Here is a 17,267-nt window from a genome sequence, read left to right as displayed (position 1 = left end):
GAAATTGAGTTTAGTGTAAATAAGTGAAGATGCTCTTATATCTTTCTAGGAATTAATATCATCAATTATTCGAGTTAATTTTATAAATGATTATCGAATTGTAATATTGGCATTAAATTGATTACTAAATTTTGATTTGTTTCAAAATAAATCCTTAATTTTATATTTTATTACTAATTTTTAAGGTTTAACTATTTTTCTCTTTTTTTTATAGGTAAAATAATAATACCTTTGTCCCACAGGGAGTCACATTTGGTGTGGGTTCAAGTTTAAGAAATATAAAAAAAAATGGGTTAAATAAGTTACTAGATTATGAATCTTATTTATATATATTAGTTTTATTAATAAAATGTGAGTGAAATAAGTTTGTGGAATGTATGACCTACTTACCATTTATGTTAAAAGTAAAATGTGATTTACTGTGGGACGGACCAAAATAACAAAATGTGACTCTTATTATAAGAGATAAGTAGTAGAAATTTAGTCGCGTCTCCGAACTTAAGACATTAACCAATCTACTACTAAGTCAATTCACGCGTAAATCTATTTTTCTGTTTTTTAAATTTATCTCATAGCAATTAGATTTTCCATATTGATCATACTCATTAAAATATTTGACACATTACGCATTCAAACACAACTTTGAAAGTCAAAGACTTTGCTAAAGAAAGTGTATTCTCACTAAACATTTCAAAATGAAAAACTGTCCTAGCGAAAATAGTATACATTAGATAGTTTACTTAGTTTCCCATGAACATTTCAATTTTCAGACAAATTAATCTCAAAATCCATCACATGATTATACTAGTAGTTAGTTTTATTTAAGATAACCTTTATGTCACCACATTAAATAATTCCACCAACGCGCAAGTTTATTGTTTATTATTTAAGGATAACTGCCTTAAAAATCATTAACTTTAGTCATTTTCCGGTTTTTCCCACAACCTTTTATTGTAGCATACAAAATCATAAACTTTGTCGGAGTGCGCCGTTTTCCCATTTCAGGTTTTCCGGTTAAAGAAATGTATGACGTGTCGTTTTAATCCTACATGGCTGCTGACTAAACATAAAACATTATTTTTTATTTAAATGCAATTTGAATAAAACTTCCCCTAAATTTTACCCCCAAATTTTACCCTAATCTCACTCACCTTCACAACCGCCGTCTCTTCTCAATCTCACTCCCAATCTCACTCACCTTCACTCCCAGAAACTCACGTTCCATAGTTGAACCCAAAATCTCACATTTCAAAACATAAACGAGAATCATTTTTGCATCTCCAAACAATGGAGCTCGAATTCACGACGGGAGAGTGAGAATCGCTAATTGAATCAATTATTACCTCGATATGGATTTCAATCTGAAGGAGTTAATATTGCCTACCAAGCTGAAGCTCGATTTCGCGATGGGAGAGGCTGAAATTGAAATTGAAGGTTTTAATCCCTAATTCGGGTTTAATTTGGGGATTTGATGAAATTGAAGGTTTTCATTTGTAAAATGACGTCGTTTTGTATGAATAAAACGGCGTAGTTTTATAAATTTCCGGCGTATTCCACGTAAGAACTCAGGCATGCCACGTCCGCGTTATTTCAGCCGGAAAAGTCATGGGTCGGGTCGAAAGAGAAATTTGCACACTCCGACAAAGTTTATGATTTTGTATGCTACAATGAAAGGTTGTGGGAAAAAACGGAAAATGGCAAAAGTTAATGATTTTTAAGGTAGTTATCCCTATTATTTATTGTTTTCTCTATCATAATTTTTCATTCGGGAGCTCAGTTGGGGATAGATTATATTTAATAAATGTCTATTTATTTATTGTTATTGTTAATTATTGTTATGTGAGAGATATGAAAAATATTTTAAACAGTAGGATGGAAAATCTGCATGGAAATTGATTGTCACGTGGGGTGAAATTAAGTAGAAAATTAAATTGCATTTCAAAATAATACAGTTTAAACGTAAATAAATCATTATTTAATAACTAAGTTGATATTAGTGCAATAATTTACTAATCAATAAGTTAAACCTCAATTAAACGCTGTACAATCTAATGAAAGAGAAACTATACAATGATACCATATTCGGATATTCCCTTATACTGACAAATATACTCCATCCGTCCCATTAAATATGCAACATTTGTTTTTTGGCACATGATTTTATGTAGTGTTGTTTTGTGAGTTAATGAAGAGAGAGTAAAGTAAGAAAAAAGAAAAAGTAGAGAGAATATTGTTTTCATTTTTAAAAGGGTTTCATTTTTAATGGGACAGACTAAAAAGGAAAACGTTTCATTTCTAATGGAACAGAGGGAGTATATTCCCTTATATTGAGAAATATATATTCGTAATTACTATAATGAATCAATAAAATGGTTTTCAAAATAAGTAATCGTAATTACTACCATTTACCAATGAAGGAGTTTTAAATATGAAAAATATGATATAAATAATACATTCTCCGTCCCATAATAGATGACACTTTCCTTTTTAGATTGTCCCCACTAAAGATGTCATATTTTTTTTTCGGAAAAAGTTCACTCTCATATTAATATAAATATACTATTTTATCTCTACCCCAACACACAAAACAATACTCCTCCGTCCCAAGATATTAGAGCTCTTTCTTTTGGGCACGGGAATTAAGGAGATACTCCCTCCGTCCCAAATAATTCGTCCCAATTTTCCATTTCGGTCCGTCCCAAATAATATGTCCCACTTCACTTTTACCATTTTTGGTAGTGGACCCCATATTCCACTAACTCATTTCTACTCACATTTTATTATAAAACTAATATATAAAGGTAGGACCTACATTCCACTAACTTTTTCAACCCACTTTTCATTACAATTCTTAAAACCCGTGCCCGGTCAAAGTGACCCGAATTATCCGGGATGGAGAGAGTATTATTTAGTGGTGTAAGTGGAGTTGGTAGTAAAGTAAATTTTTACCATAAATATAAATGACTCAAATATGTTGGGACACCCCAAAAAGGAATAAGAGTCTAATATCTTGGAACGGAGGGAATATCATCTTAAATCTCGTGTCAATCTCCAAGTATGCCATCTATTATGGGATGGAGGGAGTACGAGGATATCAACTTAATTGATTAGTGAAAAGTTATAGAAATCTTAGCAAATAAATTCTTAATTTCTCATTTTAGAACATTTAATTATAAGTTCAATTTTTAATGCTATTATTAGCTGGCCCACAAAATAAATTAATTCTAATTAATACGTTGATATAATTAATACGAGAATATCAAAATCTTAGCAAATAAATTCTTAATTTCTCATTTTAGAACATTCCAGAACATTCCATAAGTTCAAATTTTTAATGCTACTAGTATCCATCCACGTGCAATGTACGATCCAAATATTTTTCAAAAACGAATAATAAGAAAAATGAATCTAAACACCAAATAAAATGTGCAGAAACGAATAATAAGAAAAACGAATCTATACACCAAATAAAATGCACAAAACTGTAGAGAGCTCGAGAGATAAGAGAAAATGTTTTTGTACGTTGATGTGTAATCCATCCGCAAGTCTATAACTTTTATAGCCACAAAATAAATATGAAAAGTCATAGAATGAACACTCTATAAGCGTTCGACGGCCAACAAAATAACGTACCGCACGATCTTGTAAAACACATTGTTTGCTGATCACAATGGTTTGGTCTCCAGTTGCGGTTGTGTCAAAAACACGAATGCAGCGTACTTTGACAACCAAAGAAATTGACGAAGCCTCGAGGTCATTGAGCATGGTGTGGAATGGTTCCATGGCGTCAAGCTTTCCTCTTATGGCAAAAGCATAAATAGTGTGTGGATACCCAACCTTTAAATGACATGTTTATATGCTAAAATATTATGCACTTAACTTGTGAAACCTTCCATTCACTCCACTTTGTATTAATCATGTGATTACCATTTATTAAGTTAATTAATGGAACGTGTATGAAATATAAATCAGTTACAGTCAATCTATAGTTATGGATAAATTAGTACATGCTCTATATTTAATATAGATAAATAAATTAGTTAAATTTTATCCCTACAATTATGGAATTCAACTCACTCTAGATTTCTAATTTAATCGTCAATATAAATTGAATCAAATTATTTTGTTAACCTTCCACTCACTCCACTATAGGGCTGACAATTTTTGACACGACACGATAATCCAACACGAATCCGCACGAAATTATTGGGTTTGGATCAAGTCTTATTGGATGCGGGTCATTATTGGGTCGACCCACTAAGAACACGAAAAAATCGGGTCGGATGCGGGTCGGGTTGGGTAACCCGTTAAAATTTAATATTATTATTTTTATTTTGAGTAAAGATAATTTACAAAAATTGTATACACAAAATTCCCTTCAAATTTTAAAAAGGATAATATTAATTTATTTTGATTAGATAGCATCATTAATTACATATTTTTGTGACTAATTTGACCTTATTTATAATTTTTTCATTTTTTATTTGTATTGTTGTACAGATATGTACCAGACCCTTATTAAAAGATAAAATTTTAGAGAGAATAACCATCCATAGTATTTTAATGGAATAATAATGGAATAATTTTTTATTTATTTTATTTAAATTATCACAATGATATAAAGATAAATAAATTGCTTTTTTTTTTACAAAGTATAAATTAGGAAAACATTCTTTTGTTTGGAAATTCTCTCATATTATTTTTGAAACCATTGATATTTTATCATTAATTTCTAAATTTTAATTTTGAAAATAATATTATACATATTGGTTGATTATTCTATATAAAATTATTAACAATATAATATGGGTCATTCAATGATGAGACATTGTTGGACTCAACACATACAATAGTAATACAACATTCAAATATATAGCACTTGCTGCATAAATTGATAAGATCATGAAAAATTATTAAAATATTATATGATAAATCACAATATTTTCAATATTTCATTTACTGTATTATTTTAATATTACTTTTATAATTATTTTCATAGTGCGTAATAATATCATAATAGAGATGGTATGATGATAACAACATGTGGAACCCAACATGTAAGTTCTAACATAACCTTTAATTATATGACTGCTATATAAATTGGTATATTTAAATATTATGATAAACCACAACAAATTTTAGACCCATATTATAAAATTAATTTATGATTAATAATCTGTTAGTATATTTTATAGTGCATCAAATGATACATTAGAACTAGTTCGACGATAGAAGGTTGTTGCTAACGTCCACCTAGGCGTGTGACTCTTCAAGTGTATTAGTTAATATATTCAAAATATATAATTATGTCTTCGTTCATGTAATTTTGGTCAATAATATTAAATGACCATGTAATGACCCTACTTTGCATATTTCTCCATGTGTTATAATATATAGAAAATATTTGAAATTACAAGTGTCACGACCGCACTTTGCTAGGGATAGCAAAGCCGGGAAACCGTGACTAGGGGTGGGAAATAAGAAGAGGGGAATAGAAAGGGGATAAACAATGACTGAATATTCACTTAGAATTAAAGGGCAAACAATTTCAAATCAATTCTTAATTACCAGAACTTGAATGAAAATCTTACATTTTAATAACTAATTATCAGAGTAACAGTCGATGTCATCTAGAACCTTAGTACGCAGCGGAATGAACACGGTGACATGTATGGAGACATGCACCGCCGAGAGCCTCTACTTAAAATAAAAGGAAAATCATAACTCTGTTCAGCATTCTCCACCGTCACTGCTCAACCTGCACATTTAGAAATATATGCAGGGCTGAGTATAAAAATACTCAGTGAACACATTGCCGAAATATACATACATAAAATGAAAATATTGTCATGCCATCACAGTAACACTCGAGGGTTTTCTCTTAAAAGGCCCGAACTTACTAAATTCTTTGTGAGCTAAAGTTCGACTGATCAGTCTAAGTTCTTTATGTACTTTTGCCATATCTGAACACCAAGTGTCGTGGAGATGGTGCTCTCCCACAGTCACCTACATCTTTCTCTAGCCGGGGAGGTGGCCACCTCCCAACGGCCTCCACTATATCATCTTTGTGCCGTGGAAAGTGGCCACCTTCCAACGGTCACATGTGTACACTAATCCGAGTAGGGACACCACCCTCACTCAGACCCGAATTCGATTCTTACGTTCCAACCAAACAGATAGGCATAAAACAAATCATATATGGCAAGACAACACCATTTACATAAGCAACAAACATAGATTCACATTTTCATATTTTCATCCACATTAGTATGTAGGATAGAAAAGTACACCTCGTTCGTTTAATTTCTTTAACTTGAATTTCTCGCTCCGACCTTAACTTGCGGAGATAACCTTTTTGAAAACATCACAATATAAAATAAAATACTAATCAAACTTCAAGAAATTCTTAAACTTTTATAGGAATGCATGCCTTATATTATTTCACTTGTCTTTAAGCAATTTCTAAAACTCATATTATTTGATGCTTCTTCTTCCACTATTCTCGGGTTTCGACTAAATTGGATCTATGTCTCTTTTACTTTGAAAATTTACTCTTAAGCAATACGCTAAAATAGTTCAAAAGATCAATTATTTAGCTTAGTTACACAAATAGAAGAAATCAAAATATTAATTGAACCTTAATATAAAACTTAGGGCTAAAATTCAATATTATATTTTCTACCAAATGATATCATTTTTACAATTGGCCAAGACTCCCTTTTATTTCCAGTCCAAAAAAATTACGTCTAATCAGCCACCTTATATCCCCACTTTAAAAGTAGTGAACCCAACTATTATAACTCAAAAAGAGGCCCAATTTCTTCCTCAATAATTAAAAGAAAAGAAACCCATAACTAAAGTAAAAGGCCCAAATTAAATTAATTGGGAAGAGGCCCAATTTGAAATACTCCCTTCCTCCACAATCGTCCCCTCCCTATCTCTCTCATTTCCATTTTCCCCAAATTAGAGACAATTCCCTAAATTTCGTCGCCTGCCTCCTCACTCCACCAGAATCGATGCCCCACTCCCCTCCCCTCTCTCGGACCTGTTCACGCCGCCGCCGCCGCCGCTGCTGCGCGTGCGGTGGCTCGCCGTCGCACCTCCCTCTCCTCATTGCCGTTGCCCTCTCTCTCGAATCTGCCGCCGCCGCCGACCCTGTCCAGAGCCGCCGTCCGCCGCCGCCTACGGCGGTGTCTCTCTCTCTCTCTCCTTCCGATTCTCCCTCTCTCTTCCCCACTCCCTCTTCCTCTCTCGGCGCTGCTCACGCCATCGCCGTACGCTTGCTGTCGGACAGCACCGAATCAATATCCAGCAGCCCAAACTGAGCTCGAAACAACCTCGCCGGTATCCGGCAGCCCCCGAACCATTCAAAGCAACCCCGAACTCAACTCGATCACACCCGAACCAGCCCCGAAACGCAAGATAAGTTCTCGCACTCAAATTATGTTCTTTTCGTAGTTCATTTAGTTACAGAGGGGTGTTCAATTCGTTGTGTTCGGTTCATTGTTGATTGTTATTGATTGAATTACTTGGGTGAGAGTTGGTGGATGATATGCTATGTATAAACATGATCAAAAGGGGAAGGGTTTTATACCTCAAAACACGATATTGAATTGTGAAATTGTGGGACTGAAAGGAGTAGTTTCCTTGGACTTGGCAGACTCGTCTCTATGATTTGGGATGCTTATTGGAAGAGAATTAGGCAGCACCCTTGAACTCTCGATTTCTGCCGTGAATGGTTGGTATTGGAAACGAGAGCTCTTCTACTTCTCTTTCTCCCTCTCGGCTCTCTCTCTGTTTCTGTTTGGGATTTGCAGAAAAGTGATTTTGAATTATGTGCAGGAGCTGGAGTGTAATCAAGCAGCTAAGTGCCTTGAGGGGAAGGAGAGTAATCAAGCAGCAGCTACGTGCCTTAAAGGGAAGGAAAGTAATCAAGCAGGAAGTGGAGGAGTGGATCAAGCAGGAGGTGGAACAGTTACGTGGCTTGAGGGGGGATGAGAGTCGTCAGGAGGAAGAAGAAGGAAGGAGGAGGTGGAGGAGCAATAAACAAGAATTAATTTAGTTATTTGGGTATTCCATGAATGGGTTCCAAAATTTTTGAAGTGGGCTGGGATTTAACTTATAGGCCACATATGTACACCATTTTATTTCTTGTATTCCATTTCATAGTTTCTAGAGATGTATCCCGGTAGTTAGACTTGTAAAATAAAAAGTTTGGTTGACTATGTTTCTCACTTATGTATAACCTTAATTATTTACTAGAATTATAATAACTTATTTTATTCTTTAGTTTGAAATTTTCGGCTAAACATTTAATGTCATTTCGAGAATAATAAAAATAAACGAGGTGTTACATTCTACCCACCTTAACAAGACGATAAAAGTCGGGATGTTACAACAAGCTTCAAATTATATTTCAAATTACAAAAAATAAAGTAGTCGAAAGAAATGAAATAAAATACAATGTATGTGAGAGATCCAAATGAAAAATAGTACTAAATCAATTAGTGTTTAGAATAAAAGAATAATTTGAATAAATTTATGAAAAACAAGTTTATATTTATAGTACAAAACATTAATTCAGATATTATGTACTAGCAAAACTAATCAACAAATAATTTTATAATACAATTTATTACTATTATATATTTATAGATACAAAACCTAAAAGTTTTTTAAATTTGTGAGTAAAAAAGACATAATATGGAGAATATTCTTTTAAGTTTAAGTTTAGCGTAAATGGTTGGAATAAAATTATATTTAATGTGACATTTACACTAAAATGGGTTTGAGTTTAGTGTAAATTATTGAAGATGCTCTTACTAAACAGATAAATATTTTCAACTCGTTTCTACAGTATAAAATACTCTCTCTGTCTTGCAAGAATATGCACTCTTTTCTTTTTAGTCCGTCCCACAAGAATATGCACTTTCTAATTTTAGAAACTTTTTTTTCTCTAATTAGATGAGACTCATTCTCCACTAACAATACTTTAATTACTTTTTCTTTCTACATCTCTCTTATTTTACCAATTTTGCATTGAAACTCGTATTGAATACAAAAGTGTATATCCTTTAGGGACAGAGAGTAATATTCAATGAAATTATTGTTGGTTAAAAGTGAAACATTTATTATAATAATAATTATTATTATATTAATATTATTATTATTCTCTAAATTCAAGGACTACTATTAACTATACATCAATATTAGAAAATATACATCTTGACGTTCCTATACCAATCTATATTTGTTTTATTAAGTCCGTTTCTAAGACCGACGAGAATTTCCATCTGTTCTATGACACCATTACTATTTAGTTCCTTTATTATAAAAATCTTAATTTTTTAAATATTCAATTTGCATGATAAAGCTCGTAACATCAACGTATATAGTACTCTTTTCGTCCCATAATAGATGACATACTTAGAGATTGACATGAGATTTTAGGAGATATTATTTTATGTGTTAAGTAAAAAGAGAAAATAATATATGTATACTAATGTGAGAGGGAATTTTTTTTAAAAAATAAAATGTGACGTTTTTTATGAGAAAAACTAAAAAAGAAATAAATTGTGACATCTATATGTGAGTATGTGACGAAGGAAGTATTACAACTAAAACAAATATTAATAATAACTCTGAAAATTTCGCTATCTAATATCTTGAAATATATGTTTTCTTTTTTACATTGAAATCACTATACTTTACTGTTATGCCCAATTAATAGTTTAATACTATAGAGAGGGACATATTATAGCCATTAATTGTATTTTGAAAACTGCTGCCAGCCTTAATAAACTATTCACCATTTTAACGTTCATGGTTGAATCGGCTGAATTAAAAGTTAAAACGATTCACGGTATGTCATGGTTTTGCATTATTACTATTATAAAAAAAGGGCCAAGTAAAATATGTCGAATTTTGTGGAAAAGACTGAAATGAAAAATGCGACAAAATTTCAAGGACAGAGAGAGTATAATTTTAGTTAGGATGATATTATACTAATCCCATCATGAAAAATGGTTTTATATTTCTATTTTGCGTTGTCCATCAAAATAATTTCTATTTATTTATAGTAATTTTTTTCTTGAATGAGATGTGTTTTATTTTCTACTAACAAAACTTTTTTTTTATCCTTCTCATATTTTAATAATATTGTATTAAAATATGTGTTGTCCACGATCAAGATTATTTTTTTAGACAAAGGTACTTTTTATTGTCCAAAGTTCGTAGGTGCACCAATTATTCTCTAGCAGAGGTAACCGCTTCGGTTTCCTTGCGAAATCTGACACTAGATCGGACTGTTAGGTCTGATATGCTAAGTCGGAGAAGATACGGTCATCGGGTGAAGGTTAATAAAATTAATTTGTTTATTTATCTTATTTATTTTAAAATTCTAACTGTATAAATGAAACCATATTTTCATCATCTTTTATCCACTTTTTGCATAATTTTCAACCAAATCCCCTTTAAAATGATGACAACTTTCCTTCGATCTGAGCAAAAATAATTTGATGAGTATGTTTGGCAGACGAGGTGGGATCCAGCAAGGCCGACTAGTTGGATAATCAATATCTCCTTATCCGTTGAAGAATTCATCGTCGATGGTGGATACCTAAGAATGAAGTAAATGATATGGACCATCATGGGGAGGGAAGGTAATGTGAATCTTAGAGATTGAAGACTCATGAATTTGCCTCTGACTTATTCTTGTAAATAAATTCAACAAATAAACAAGATAAACCAAGAAATGGAACAAGAAAAATAGATAAAAGGATAGATGATGTATTAGTGTTATGATTTAGGTGAAGAACAAGAAAGAAATCCCAAAGATATTTTCACATACAAACACCTAATGGCTCCACAAACTAGCAACACAAAAACTAGCAAGCATACCTTTACAATCAACTTTAGCCCGGCAAAAGATCGAATGCAACCCGAAGGAATTTGATAAGTCTTCAAAAGATGAAGAAGGTGAGCTCTCAAATATGGAGAAATTGTCTCTTACAAATATTCAAAAGCTGAAGACAAAAACCATATATTTATACTAGAGGTTAAAAGTGCAAAACAAAAGAGGAAAAATGAGCAAAAATTCGCAAGTCGCACAAAACGCCCGGGTCAGGCGTTTTTCTTCTCCAGGCCGGGCATATTCTCTGTGGTCGGGCATTTTGCTTGTTGGACTGCGCGGCTTTTGTAAAACGACCATAACTTCCTCATCCGGGTTCCGATTGAGGCGTGTAAGGTAATCACGCGAAGCTATTTTGATGATGAAGACAATGGTGGTCTTAGAAGAGTATTTGGACACCATCTTGATAGGCAAATTCTGGTTTGAGTCAGACCTCCGAATCCGGCTTGGCTCCTTGCCATATCTCCACCTTCTTTTCGGACCCCAATCAACCCATGGCCCTCGATGTCGTTACATCCTATGATTGTGAATACCCGGATTCACATCATCCTCTCCTTCTTTGTGAAAGGATTTGTCCTCAAATCCGGTTCTTCGATTATTCTCTAGGACACTTGGATTCACATCATCCCCTCCTTCTTTTGAAGGATTTGTCCTCAAATCCCGATCAAGTACACCTACAAAATCGAGCGAGCCCAAATCAAATATCATAGTATCTTGCAAGAGGTTGATTTCACTTTGGAACCCAAAAGACATTTCACTAACAAGTATATGGTTCTCACAATCATAATCAACGAACCAACTTGCACCATCACATTTAAAATCAAATTTAGCAATGAGAACAAAGGACACCTCCATCTTAAGATCATTTTCTTGAATATTACAAGGAATCATACCAAGTAAAGAATACCAAATACAATCTAGGATTGAGTTGTGAGATTATTTTAGTCATATGAGGTTAGCTATGACTAATTATCCCATAATTATCCATCTAGGATTAAGTTGTGGGGTTGAATCTCATGAACCAAACACACTATAAATTTAATCTCGGATACAATTTTGCAAACCAAACACCCCTATAAAGTATGTTATAAAGCAAAATTATTTTAATTTACTCATCAATTGCCTCTTCTAAAATACTTTAAAAAATTATCTTATATTTTTGCCCATCCAAATATGATTTCCTAGTTGAGTCCTACGAGAATTCAAGAGCAGTGGCGTAGCCACATTCGAAAAAAGGGGTACAACTGTACCCCAAATTAGAATACTAATACCATGTATTGAGATATATTTATTAAAAGGCTTCTTTGGCCAAGTGGTTGTGATCCCCATTTTCAAGGCATAGATTCTGAGTTCGAATCTTCTCCGTTACCCTTACCTCGTTCCTTTTTGTTTTGATTTCTATACTTTTTTTTTCTCAATTCTTTTATTCTAACAATTAAAGTTTCTATATCATTTCAATTTCAAATCTTTTTCTGTTTTGTTTTGTTAATACAATTTATTTACTTTTTTCATGTTTTATTTTATTCAAACAATTGAAAGTTCCATAGCCTTTTACTTCTATAAAATAATTGGATTTACTTTTGCTTTGTTAGTTTTTTTCAAACAATTAAAAGAATAGATGTACTTTTTTTTTGTTTGCTAAAACAATAGAAATAATAAGTTAATATAGTTTTTGATCAAATTCTCAACTAATTACTTATAAACTATTTTATCAATGGTGTAGCTATTAGAGTTTGTATACTAGAAATCACCTTTCGAGTGATTGAATACTGTTAAAACTCTTATTTTATTTTCCAAATGAATGAACAGATTATTTTTGTCATAATGTTGTTATGTTTTACATTTGATGGATGTTTATTGCATATTTAAATGTATAAGTAACTTAACAAAGTCTAAGTCTTTGTTTTAGTAGACCGGTTGTGGGCGTCGTTCACTTTAAGGTAACACGGTCAGTTCTAAACAAAGAAAAAGAATAATTTCACAACCTAGATAGGCTTAGACTACCTATCGTGAAAGGTTGCAATGTCAGTCCGATTATTTCTAAGCCTTACTGAAATAAGATGACGTTGGTGTGGTATAACACTGAATGGATCTAACAGCGAGACAATCTTTACGCTATCTACTGAAAGACGAGGTCTCGTAAATTATTTCTCAATCAATGTACGTTAGCATTGAGCATACGGTATTGATTATGCACTACTTTGACTTACCAAATGGTGCGGATTTTTCGCAACCCAATAAGCCTGGTATATTGGGTAGTGGTGATTAATATCTAGCGGTGCTAGGATTGCTATTATGTTGAATCGTGCGCGAGGTGAGTCTCGTTTGATAACATCATCAAGAGAAGCTTGAAATAAGATTTTCTTGCTGAGTCCTCTCTTGGAATAAATAAAATATTAATTAATTAAGTCCATAGCAGACAATAATTAATTAATGGATGTTTCTATCATAAGCGCGGGAAATAAATATAAAGTAATGGAAACCCGAAGTACTTGTAATTTCGGATTTGGATGGGGAGTGCAATATTACTTCTGTAGTGGCTGCTCGTAATATTTCAATTTCAAGCTTAAATTAAATTGGGTTTAATTTAATTAGTAAAAAGCTAATTGGAGGAGCCCATATCCAAAGCCTTCCATAGATCCCTGTCTGGGCCCAATATGTGACTTATTATAAATAGGAGAATAGAGGAGACATAAAATACACTTGTATTTTACTCAAAATTTTCGGCCCCCTCTACTCCTAGCAGTGGTCGAATTTTTCTCCTCCGTGGGAAAGGATTTCTGTCTTCTCTATTTAAGTCCTAGTGCACTGGTGAGATCAGCCCACCCTGATATCAGTTCACAGTCCGGGAATCAGATAGAAGATCCGTGGTTTTGTACTAAAGATCTTCACGTGGAGAAGGCGCTAGCTATCTTCGATTCTTTGGAGAATCTTCAAGGTATAATGGCTAAACCCTAGAAAAGCATGTTTTAGGTTTCAATTAATTTAAAGCATGTTTTATTTGAGTTATGAGCATGATACATGTGATAATTACGCGAATAGATTTTGTCTAAATAATCCGCTAAATAGATCTGAATTATTATGTAATTGATTTATGTGAGCGCTTCCGCTGCTAACCCCTTCAGTAGCAATTATATTCATATCTATATGAAACATTTATAACTAATAAAATATCTATATTTTTTATTTTCTAAAATAATACTTAGATAGTTTGCTTAAATTATTTATTTTCACAAGGTTCACTTCTAAAAACTAGTATTGTTATCTTATAAAAAGTGATTAAAACTTTACTCAAATATTTTATGTCCAAAAAATTTATTTCTGACTATATAATTTCTTGTTTAGTCGTTATATTCGCGTCTATAGAAGACATTTGTATTTAAGACAATGAAAAAGATTGTTCAGATATTTTTTCGTAACCCCGAATCCAAAATCCTGGATACGTAAATGTTCAAGAGAGGTATGAGTTGAATGTGGCGAGATGTTGATTGTTGATGGCTTTAAAAAAAAAGTAAAAATTACGATATATACAAATGAAATTTCAAAAAAAATAATGAAAGAGAAGAAGCGGTCAAGATAGATCTTTGCATTTCGCATGTGTGCTTCAAATGATATCAGTACTATTTTTACATACCAAAAAGCAGATTTTATTAGGTGTGAATTACTGCATAAAAAAACAAACGATTCCTTCAATACGGAACCTAAATATATGTACTACTCTTTCAACAAAAATGTTTTCACATACCAACTCTATAAAGTAGATACTATAATATTCCAAGATGGTTGTAGCAACTCAACTACTGCATAGAGAGATCATTGTTACGTGCAGAAACACACATATGTAAAAATCGAAAAACACAAAACCAAAACCAAGGATTTAATTAATTAAGTCATGACAAAGCTCAATTCGCAGTGATTTCCATTTCAACAAAAAATGACAATGCCGGAAGAGTTCGCTCTGAAGCAAACAGCTCCTAAGATCGCCGGCTCCGGCTTCATCCGCGGCGGTGACAAGCTAGTCTGCGCCTACGATCTCGTTGAGCAGATGGAGTATCTCTACGTCCGCGTGGTGAAGGCGAGAGACCTCCCCGCTAAAGACCTGACCTCCTCCTGCGACCCTTACGTGGAGGTCAGGCTCGGCAACTACAAGGGCGTCACCAAGCACCTTGAGAAAACATCCAACCCCGTCTGGAACCTCGTCTTCGCCTTCGCGCACGACCAGCTCCAGTCGTCCCATGTCGACATTGTCGTGAAGGACAAGGATCTCGTGCTGGATGACTTTATCGGTAGCCTCACTTTCGACCTCGTTGATATTCCGAGGCGCGTCCCTCCTGATAGCCCTCTCGCGCCTCAGTGGTACAGGCTCGATGAGAGGAAAGGGGAGAAGGTGAAGAAGGGGGAGATCATGGTTGCGGTTTGGAAAGGGACTCAGGCGGATGAGGCCTTCTCTGATGCTTGGCATTCTGATGCGGCTGCGGTTGGGAGTGATGGAGTTTCGAGGATTCGGGGGAAGGTTTATCTGTCTCCGAGGCTTTGGTATTTGAGAGTTAATGTGATCCAATGCCAGGACTTGGTTCCAGCTGACAAAACTAGGCTGCCTGAGGTTTGTGTGAAGGTCATATGCGGCGGCCAGGCTATCAAGACGAGGATTAATAAGGGTGTGAATCCGACTTGGAACGAGGATTTGGTGTTTGTTGTTGCTGAGCCGTTTGAGGAGCCATTGATCATGACTGTGGAGAACAGGGATGAGGTGTTGGGGAGGTGTGTGGTGTTGCTGAGCACTGTGGTGAAGCGTCTCGACAACAAGGCGGTCCCGGCCAAGTGGCTTAACCTCGAGAGGCATAGTGGCGAGGCGTTGAAGAAGGAGGTAAAGTTTGCTAGCAAGATTCATCTCAGGGTCAGCTTGGATGGGGGGTATCATGTGTTGGATGAGTCCACTTATTATAGCAGTGATCACAGGCCGAGTTCGAAGCTGCTGTGGAAATCGACCGTTGGATTGCTCGAGGTTGGGATTATTAGTGCCACGGGGCTACCGCATATGAAAACAACGAAAGATGGACGTGGAACGACGGATGCCTATTGTGTGGCAAAGTATGGTTCGAAATGGACAAGGACGAGGACGATCATTGACAGCGGTTCGCCTAGGTGGAACGAGCAGTACACGTGGGAGGTTTTCGATCCGTGCACTGTGATCACGGTGGGGGTGTTCGACAACGGCCATCTTCAGGGAGGGAAGGATGCGAGCATCGGGAAGGTGAGGATCAGGCTGTCGACGCTTGAGACAGAGCGTGTTTACACCCACTCGTATCCTCTGGTCGTGTTGAAGCCTTCCGGTGTGAAGAAGATGGGGGAGCTGCATTTGGCAGTCCGGTTTTCGTGCTCCTCCTATCTAAACATGCTGCATAAGTATACACATCCACTGCTTCCCAAAATGCACTACGTTCATCCCTTGTCTGTGATGCAGCTGGATGCGCTGAGGCATCAGGCCATCCAGATAGTCTCGTCGAGGCTGGGGAGGTCAGAGCCGCCACTGAACAAGGAGGCGGTCGAGTACATGCTCGACGTAGGGTCGCATATATGGAGTGTGAGGAAGGCCAAGGCCAACTTTGTGAGAGTGATGGGCATCATGAGTGGGGTGATGGCTATTGCAAAGTGGTTTGATCAGATATGCCATTGGAGAAATCCTTTTACCACTCTTCTGATTCACATACTTCTTGTGATACTAGTGCTCTATCCTGAGCTAGTGTTGCCTACTTTTTTCCTCTACTTGTTTTTCATCGGCATTTGGAACTACCGGTGGAAGCCTAGGCACCCGCCGCACATGGACATAAGGCTGTCTCATGCAGATGCGGTGGGGCACGATGAGCTGGACGAGGAGTTTGACACGTTCCCAACGTCCAAGGCGCCGGATCTTGTGAGGATGAGGTATGATAGGCTGAGGAGTATAGGGGGGAGGATACAGAGTGTGGTGGGGGACTTGGCGATGCAGGGGGAGAGATTTCAGTCTCTGTTGAACTGGAGGGATCCGAGGGCGTCGGCGTTGTTCGTGGCGTTCTGCTTTTGTACTGCGTTCGTGCTCTACGTGACGCCACTGCAGATCGTGCTGCTGGTGTCGGGGTTCTATATGTTAAGGCACCCCAAGCTCCGGAGCAAGACTCCACCCATCTCTACTAATTTCTTCAAGAGGTTGCCTGCCAAATCGGACCTCATGCTGTGATCAACCTGCCTCATAAACTATTGGATTTTACTAGGATTTGGATTTACTATCTAGTTATGATATATGTTATTGATTGAATTCACAGCAATTATTAACCTAAAACTGTCCCCTTTCTCTCATTACAGTAGTGATTGCAGAAAA

General features: G+C 35.3%; 1 protein-coding gene and 2 long non-coding RNA genes across 3 annotated transcripts; 2 read left to right on the top strand and 1 right to left on the bottom strand.

The window, feature by feature from the left end:
• Positions 1–5,525: 5,525 nt before the first annotated feature.
• LOC125201808 (uncharacterized) lies at positions 5,526–7,719 on the bottom strand. The gene is made up of 2 exons (XR_016135298.1): positions 7,595–7,719; positions 5,526–5,758 (listed from the first exon to the last, which is right to left on the bottom strand). It is a non-coding gene; the product is annotated as an uncharacterized LOC125201808 (long non-coding RNA).
• On the top strand, positions 7,599–8,238 carry LOC125201807 (uncharacterized). The gene is made up of 2 exons (XR_007172982.2): positions 7,599–7,738; positions 7,843–8,238. It is a non-coding gene; the product is annotated as an uncharacterized LOC125201807 (long non-coding RNA).
• Positions 8,239–14,805: 6,567 nt separating this feature from the next.
• LOC125201804 (FT-interacting protein 4-like) lies at positions 14,806–17,228 on the top strand. Its single transcript, XM_048100062.2, has one exon. It carries the CDS (start codon positions 14,844–14,846, stop codon positions 17,124–17,126), a length of 2,283 nt encoding a protein of 760 aa, XP_047956019.1. The 5' UTR covers positions 14,806–14,843; the 3' UTR covers positions 17,127–17,228.
• The last annotated feature ends 39 nt before the right edge of the window (positions 17,229–17,267 follow it).

This window comes from Salvia hispanica, chromosome 2, assembly GCF_029641045.1.
Source record: "Salvia hispanica isolate PSC_SH4W2 chromosome 2, Shi_PSC_v1, whole genome shotgun sequence".
NCBI lineage: Eukaryota > Viridiplantae > Streptophyta > Magnoliopsida > Lamiales > Lamiaceae > Salvia > Salvia hispanica.
Note: the sequence above shows the minus strand (reverse complement) of the source record. Positions and strands in the feature narration are given on the sequence as shown.

Coding starts and splice junctions, on each gene's coding strand:
- LOC125201804 (XM_048100062.2), top strand. CDS start 14,844: ATGACAATGCCGGAAGAGTTCGCTCTGAAGCAAACAGCTCCTAAGATC.